The following is an 8862-nucleotide window of genomic DNA, read 5'->3' on the forward strand; positions in this document are numbered from 1 at the left end:
CATACTCTTAATTTTCTCTAACTTCTGCTTGTGCATTGTCAGATTCCTTGTGGGTGAGATGAGTTTTAGCTCCAACACTTATTAACTACATGATTTTGGTAAGTGATATGAGTCTCAGTCTCCTCAGTTGTAAAATACTAACGTAGTACTAACTCCTTCACAAGGTGGTGCAAGACTTATGATATTATGTTTATCAAAACAATTTTGAGAGCCATAAAGCATTATATAAATTTTACTCTCAGTAATAATAATGGCACTCTATGCCCCTAACACATGCACTAGAACATTTAAAAATACAGAATAGCTGCTAAAAATTCCACAGATCTAACTTATAGCTATGAAACTGGGATAAAGGATTCACTAAGGATAACACCTAGAAGGTATAGTTATTATTAAGTTATTTTTTTTTATTTCAAAAGAAATTTCTAACTGTTCTGACCAATTATGAAGAGTTGGATGAATGCTACCAGCTCTCCTGCAAAAAAAAATTTTTAATTAAAAAAGAATTGCCATCACTTGAACAGATACAGATCATCAAAAGAAAGTTTTGCTTTCAGATTCTCAGTTATCTTCAATTGAATACTTCATCAAACAAAAACAGGGTTTTAGGTCACTCTAGCAATGCCTCAGTACAGCTTATTGCTTTCTAACATAAGCACATAAAAATAACTCATTCTTGGCACAGAGGTGGGAATAAAATGGTGAATTGTCTTCCAGGTCAGATTTTTATAGTTATGCTTCATTCTCATTAAAATTTTGTTAATAATTAAAATAGCAGACACTCCCACAAAAACACATTCCAAAAAGAAAAGACTTCTGGATTATTCAAAACCATTGTTTTGCTAACTACTACAACGAAGTCATCCAAAAACATAAATAAACTTATTCCGAATGATAATTCTAAAAGTAAATCCAAACAGAAATACCTGGCATAAACCAACATCATAAAACAATCTGATCTACAGTCTTTTTACACAGTCTTCAACTATAAATAGCAAGAAGACATAACTTCTTACTCCTTTTTGGTTTCCTCAGAAGACTTGTTTTCTTCCTTCTCTTCATTCTCAGGTTCCCCCTTTGGTTGCTCTGTCTCACTAGATGTTGCAGGTGGAGTTTCATTCTCTTGTTCTTCTACAGTGGAGACAGATTCCTCTGAACTTATGTCTGGTTCTAAAAAAATCAGGTTAGCAGAATTATATTAGGTAGATGTATTAGAGCTTGAGTCAACAAAAGAGTTAAAGCTTATTTTATTAAACAGACCAGCCAAATGTTCTAATTAACAGGTGAATTCTAAAATGAACAACAAATGACTGAGTACAGTTTTCTTTCATTTCTTTATGTCACTGAATTTGCCTATTCAAGTAGTTATTTATCCAGACCATTTTGTAAGAAAAGGAGATGGACCAGGAAATTACACTGAGAGAGAAAATTGTTTTACAACAAATCTTTTGCAATATCGAGACCCGTAATTAAGAAATTAGCCATTTTATAATTTAATGGACAAATCTTAGAAAGAGAATAAGTAACAAAAAATGAGCACATATTTTCCAAGTGGAATGATGGTGGCAAGGGTAAAATATGAGAGGGAGAACACTGAGGTCTGCAGTTGTTTGTGCTTTTTCTTCACAACATGTCTCTTTCAGCAGCTACTATATAACACAGAACCCCAGGCACTGTTTACAAAGAAACTTCAAAAAAAAAAAAGTACTCCAGTGGCAAAAATTAGGCAAAGAATAAAAGTATATGCTTAAAGACTTTGATCATTTAAATTATGTGAACTCATTACTAGAATAATGATGAGGACTTTTCTGTGGCCTTCACATAAACAAATAAAGAGAATTTTTAAAATGTCACTTCTTTTTTATAACTAAACTACATAAATACAATTTTAAAGGATTTTCTAGTCTTTCAGGAAATTAAAATTATAAGCCATAAATTTTAGAACAGTCAACTATCATTCACAAACCCTGTCCTGGATTATGCTCTTCAACTAGACTTGCATAGACCAGACTGGTCCAAACTCCCATATCTGTTCAGCCAAAACTAAGGTTTTAGAGTCAGACACACTTGGATTCAAATTCAGTCTATAACCTTCTAGCTCAATGATCTTAGGGCAAGTTCTTTGACATCTCCAAATCTCAGTATCCTTACCTCACAGAGTTATTATGAGGATTATATAAAATGTTTTAGGAAAAGCCTGTCGGCCAGTATTTGTACTAAGTGAGAGATTCCTGTCCTCCTTTGGCCTTTTCTGCTGCTTCTGGAAGTGTTTTCCAAATGCTTAGGATCACAAAGTATTAGGGTCAGAACTTCATTATAACAATGGTATCTGGGGATACAGATAACTGCATTTAGGTTTCCCACAGTAAGATGTATTTTTCACCACACTGTATATTGACAAAATAAAATTTTAAAGGGGGAAAAAAAAATAAGATGTATTTTTCATCGTGATGTATATCTTTCACAGCCCCTCGCACCAACCATTTGACCTAACTGGATGCATGGGTAAGAATTTACTATTAATCATATGTTTATTTATATATTGCCTTATTCTAAAAAAGGATGAAAGACTAAAAGCCATTTACTGGGTTTTACTATAATAATACAGCTATAAATTCAATTTCACAATATTTTCTCAAGAATAACTGCTTAAGAGTTATGACTTAATAGAGGTTCAGTCACTCTACAGACATTGAGACATGACATTTTCACCTTCTAAAAATCTTTAAATATGAAATATTACTCTTCCCATATGGTCTGGCAATGACATACCAAAAGCTACCACTTCTCTTTTTAAATGTTCCCCTGAAACACTTTGCCATGAAAAAAGAGCAATTAAATTCAAAAGGATTTATGTGACACTCCAAATTGCAGTAAAAACTTCTGCCTTTTTAAGTTGTACCACTGCTTTACTTTACCTGGCTTTTCTTCCTCCCCTTCAGCAAGCTTACTTTTGGGAGGAGTTTCCCGGGTAGAATTCACAGCTCGACGAATTGGCATGGTGCTATCTTCTACCTTCTAAGAAAAGAGATGGCCATAATCAAACATGCATAAAAAAATTTTCTTTTCTCTCCTTCTCAAGGGGCCTAACTGGGTGTCAGAAGATGTAGGAGTATTCCTCAAGTTGACTCCAGGATCTGATGCAAATTACTTTTAACAAGCTTTTTTGAAGTGAAATACAACCTTTAAAAAAATACTTTTCAAAATATTTTAGCTAGAATTTCAAATGGAAATAAGTAATTATACTTTATTTGGAATAAATTTAGAAGACTGGAGGTTTCCTTGGGAATTTGAAGGGAAAGGGAAGATGAAAAGAACTTTGTATCTATTTGATTTTTTTCAGATTCACAACCTAGACTCCCCAAAGTAAGGGAAGGAACATGTACCAAGAAGGACCCAGCAGGGCCTGAAGTCAGGGACTGATCCAAGAGTGAGCTTCAAGAATGCGTCAGCCCCTACCTCACCTAACTTGTCCGCGTGGATCAGCTGAGCTCCTACTATAAGTGGGAGTGCCTTAGGATGGACGAGTTCACCTTGAGACGTATCAGTCGCCATTTAATATAATTTCTAGGCCCGAGTACAGGTTACACTCTGAAGCCTCTGCTGTTAACCACAAGGATTTTTCCTAATGGTTTCAGTGTGGTGAAGATTCAACCTAAAGCACAGAAAAGACCTGGTGTGAAGATGAACAGAAACAGAACTAAACTAAAATGTCTAAATTTAATATACATCCAAAGGGAAAAAATATAACTATAAAACTTATAGTTAAGTGACAGATGACTTGGTCAGTTATTATTCGGAAAGATAAACCACCATCAAAACATAGACTATGTAAAGCAGCAACTAAGACAAATGCATAAGCCACAGCAGCTGTTGCACCTTCCGCATGAACAAAGGCAACAAGGACAAGAAAGCTTATACAGAACCTAACTCCATCCCCTCCTGCTACCATCAGGAACTTAGAAGGATAGAATAAGGAGACTAAGGAACAGTTCAGTCAAATGTTTAGTCAAAGATCAGTTTACTAGAGAGAGAAGGCTTTCGTTGTTATTGTTCTCAAAGGAGTCAGGAAAATTAATTGTAATCTTAACTCTATCTCCATTAAAGAACTAATTTTTTTCTCTATTAATGGAAAATACAAAGGCAAAAATACTGCTGAAAAACATTATATTCTAAGTGCCTCCAGACCCAGAGAAGTAAATTTAGACCATTACCTAGGAGAATTCAAGTATGCTTCCAAGACCTTATTTGTCATATTTTTAATGTAAGCAAAATTAGTAGAGAAGAAATATAATTAATATTCAAAGACAAAACCCATGTAGTCACTCAAATTTACCTGATCATTAACACCCACCCCCTCCCATCTCATCTAGGACTCAATAACTAAAATTCCTCAATAAAAATTTATAATAAAAATTCCTCAATATAAGAAAATGATCATTTAAGTGTTTAGACCTCTGTGCTAATGAACAATTAACAAAGAGTTGGGGGATGACAGATTTGTCATTCAACCTCTACATTAAGCTCTAACCCTGTCTAGGAATTCAAGCGCTTTCAACTTCTCAGGTAATAATCCCAATCTACAACTAAAATAAATCCAAGGCTGGCCGGTTAGCTCAGTTGGTTAGAGCATGCCTTACAACACCAAAATCCATAGGTTTGGATCCCTGTACTGGTCAACCACCAAAATATATATATATAAAATAAATCCAAGAAATTCAAACATAGAGAATGCTTTCACATTTATAGGGAAAATCTTTTCATGGGAACACCAAGCACAATACCAAACTTGTGAATCATCAATCAGCTGTAAGGAAAGGCAGCTGAAAGAATTCAAGATATGATAATACATTAAAAATTATTATCAATAGTGAATTAGGAATATCCATGAATACTTAAAAGTACTAACTGTTACAAAAACTATGTAAAAGGCTCATGTAGAAATTCACTTCAAAAAATTATAAAATACAGAATGAAATTAGTTGTTTTCTGAACTGTGAAAATAGGGCCAAATTGGTTTAAGGGCATCATTGAGGTTTGTGAAAACTAAAAATCTATCTTGGGATAATTTCAATATATAAACTTGCTCATTCATCCAACTAGCACTCATACAGTAATATATTTTCCTTATAATAAAAAAAAAAAATAAACTAGGCTGCTTAGCTTGGTTGGTTAGTGTAGCATTGATAACACCAAGATGTGGGGTTTGATCCCTGCCAGCAAACAAAATAAAACAAACAAAAAACTAAGCAAATCTGCTGATATTTTTACATGCAAACTCACTCTATAGAAGTGAAACTATATCACAATAAGATTATCCTTGGTAAAGTGATATTGCTAATGAATTTATCTTTCTTAACCTACAATAACACCAGCTAGGTTGAAAATGCTACCAGGAAGTCAGCGAAACCTTCAGGAGTTCCTGTTCATAGGCATATCTTTTAAAAATATCTTCCCTGTAAACAAAATACTGAAAAGTGTCAAAACCTTTCTAGTCAACTCTGTATTCATGAATTACTCAAAATTAAAACAAATGGGTTAAAAAAGGAGGGTGGGTGCACAGGAAAATACTCAGTATCAAAATGATAAAACTGACTAAAATTAAAATCAGGGCAATGACAGGTTCACAGCCCATAAAGACATCAGACATCATTAAACTAAGGACAAGAATGATAGTTTAAATTAGGCCAGATAAGAAGTATGCCCAGGTTGTAATAACTTAGAGATCAACTGGCTTGCCAATCTTCCTGGCTGCATCCACCAAAAAAAAAAAAAAAGATCCTGACATTCTCCTGCTTAAAACTTCCAATACCGCCTCTCATTAATCTCACTTCCTACTACTATACCTATCACTCTCCTCTCTTGGCTCCAAACACATAGATATTCTTTTGGGCCTTGCAATGTGCTCTGCTCCATGCCTCAGAGTATTTGCACTTACTGGTCTCTTAAACTGGAACACTCTTTCCCTAGACCCTTCAAAGCAGGTTTCTGCTCAATATCACCCCCTCAGAAAGTCCTTCCATCTTTCTTATTCTTCTTCAGGTTTCTTTATAATATTTACCACCACCTGAAATTCAATGTTTGTTTATTTCTTCATTACGTGTGTCTCCCACCCAATGAAAGCACTACAAGGACTAAGACTTTAATCCACTCCTGCACCTACTAGAATAGTATCCAACACATAGTGGATACTCAATATTTATTTTGAAAAAAGCTGAATGAACAATGACATCTGACAGTACTTATTACTTCATTTAGTATATCTGAATAACGTTAAAAAAAGATAGAACCCATAGTTATTTAGGAAAAATATTAAGAAATGCTTGCCTCAGCTCTGAGTTTCCTTAGTAAAGGTTGTGGAACTCTAAAACTTCACTCTGTAGTATTTTCTGTATAATAGGTGGGTTAATGGATTATTTAATAAATCCACCGTTCATTACAGAGTTAACAAAACTAGGGCTGGTCAGTTAGCTCAGCTGTTTAGAGTGTGGTGCTGGTAACACTAAGGTCTGGGATTCGATCCCTGTACCAGCCAGCCGCAAAAAAAGAAAGAGACAAAAAACCCCAAACTGTATGGATAGTTAATTCATACTGCCTTAATATCACCATGTACCTACTAACTAACCGTTTTGCTACTGCACTTCTGAATGATCAGACTTTTTAGGCTGCCACGCTTGTTCCCTGACTTGCCCCCCAGCTAGATCTCATTTAGTTGGTTCACTGCTGCATACTTGGTGCCTAAGACCATACCAGGCACAGAACAGGTGCTCATCGAATATCTGTTAAATGAAAGAATGAATAATTGAAACTTATGTTTTTGACCTGGGTTCTTACATGTGCCCCAAATAATGAGTTATCTGTGGCATATGTGGTCCACCTGTGGTCAGTTTGTATTTTACTTAATGTTAGATTAACACAAAGATTTGCTTTTGTCAAGGGAAATGTTTAAATTGTTTTAATGCAGGCAATAAAGAAAGGACTGTAGAAGTAAAAAGCCTAAAATCTCAGAATTTATTTATTCCCTCTATATCAAGAGAAAGCCACAGAGTAAGTAGAAGTTTAACAATGTATTTCAGTTTATTGATGTCTTTGATAATACGCATTTTAGGGAAAGTACTACTATTTCATATTTCATCATAAAACATGTAATACATTATACATAATAATGTCATTAGTTATGCACTGAATACCTCAAATTGTTCCTAACGTGAAGTCGTTCACTATACTCAGATTTAATGGGTCATGTCACAAAAAGCACGTCTGCAATTTAACTGCTGACAACATTTTTTTTTTCCACTTTCGCATTCAGTAAATCAGCATGTACTGTTTACCCTGGGCACAGACGATAAGGACACTACGTGGTCCCTCCTCTCAAGATAATCACAATCTAACTGGCTAGAATTAAGACTTTCATCTATACATGAAGAGTCAGTATACTTCCTCCACAAAGTTCCGGCCCTTAATCTTCCAAGTAAGCTTAAAAACAAAGCCAAAGAAACCCCACAAACACCTAAAATGTTACTTCTACTCTGAAGCAAATCACACTAATAAAATTTTTTAAAGTTAATAAGCTTTACGCCTAGGCCAGATTAAACAAAAGTAAAGTTCCTTCCAAAATGACACTAGTCATGTTTAATCTCACTCTAAGACAAAACAGCTTGCTCCAAAAGTCTCAGGTGACTCCCTAGCCGTATTTCTAACTGGATTCTCACTTTCCGATGGAAAGTCAGGAAGCACAACAACAGAGAGAGAATTTACACGCGGAAGGGGCAGGGCAGTTCACCCTGTCTAATCCTCTGATTGGGCAGGAGAGAGTCCTCCCTCAAAAGGGTTAAGTGACTGTCCGGAGTCACAGACAGTGGTCAATTCGGTGTCAGACCTCAGCTCTGGGGCTCTCCCTTCACCACTCCTGCCTCCATGTCTTCACCAACGCTCAGACCGAGAGAGGGAACGTTCTGACGGCCTACCGCAGCACTGCTCTACCTCAGGCCACACCGTCGAAGGTGCGGCGAGTAACAAGGTCTGGTTTATGCCGCACGGGAAGACGAAAGCTTAAGGCCGCCGTCGCAGCAGCAGCAGCAGCAGCAGCAGCAGCAGCAAAGCCAACAGCTGGCACCCCCGACCACAGAAAGCTGAGAGGGGCTCGGCAGAGAGCAGCGAAGAGACAAAGAGGCGAGGCAGCGAGAGGCAGCGCTACAGGGTCCCTGTGGAGAACGCGCACACACTGGGGGGAGAGAGCGGGGCCAGATGAAGGCCGGGGAGGCTCAGGACGGCGGACACCGAGGAGCTGAGGCGAGGGCTCAGCGCGGTGACAGCGCAGGGCTCCCGTTCCGCAGGGACGCGGCAGCGCCCGCCTCGGCGACGCAAGAAGCGGCGGACCGCGAACCTCAGCGCGGCGCACACTCACCACTGGGAGCTCCGTAAGGGCGACGGCGGGGGCGGAGAACCCGGGGGGGCGGGCCCGCCGCAGCCAGTCACCGCCGCCGGCATCTTTCGAACCGGCTCCGAAAACCGCTGAGGGAGTGGGGTGAGGGGCAGGCGCGGGCAGACGACTGGCCTCCGCGGCCTCGGAGCATGCGCAAGCCCTCAGCCAATCCGGGCGCCGCGGAGGACGCTGGCGCAAGCGCGCTGGGACGCGGGGTCGCACGGCCGGGGAACGCTACCCCTCCTCCCCCAAGTCCAAACAAAACAAGGGCGGGAGTGCGCGCACCGAAGGGCCCTGGAGGAGGCGTCGGCGAGAGGGGCAGGGGGCTAGGTTGCAGTGGGGAGGGGGAGGGGGGCGGAGCGGCCGCGGAAGGCAGACAAAAGGCGCCACCCCCGGGGCCCTGGGCGCCCCGCCCCCTCCTCTCGGGGAGCTGCGTC

At 39.0% G+C, this 8862-nt stretch overlaps 1 protein-coding gene across 2 annotated transcripts in view; it reads right to left on the minus strand.

Annotated features, from left to right (window-relative positions):
- The window catches only part of HP1BP3 (heterochromatin protein 1, binding protein 3), a 29456-nt gene extending 21033 nt beyond the window's left edge, over positions 1-8423 (minus strand). The window contains exons 1-3 of one of the 2 annotated variants that reach the window (XM_008590689.1): positions 8408-8423; positions 2919-3018; positions 1017-1170 (exon numbers count right to left, since the gene is read on the minus strand). In XM_008590689.1, coding sequence (XP_008588911.1) covers positions 1017-1170; positions 2919-3000 — 236 coding nt within the window. In that variant the 5' untranslated portion in view covers positions 3001-3018; positions 8408-8423. Of the gene's footprint in view, positions 1-1016; positions 1171-2918; positions 3019-3459; positions 4184-8407 lie in introns of those variants that run through there. The other variant, XM_008590683.1, reaches the window with a different exon arrangement.
- Between the last annotated feature and the right edge of the window lie 439 nt (positions 8424-8862).

Source organism: Galeopterus variegatus, unplaced genomic scaffold (genome assembly GCF_000696425.1).
Source record: "Galeopterus variegatus unplaced genomic scaffold, G_variegatus-3.0.2 Scaffold142, whole genome shotgun sequence".
Taxonomy (NCBI): Eukaryota; Metazoa; Chordata; class Mammalia; order Dermoptera; family Cynocephalidae; genus Galeopterus; species Galeopterus variegatus.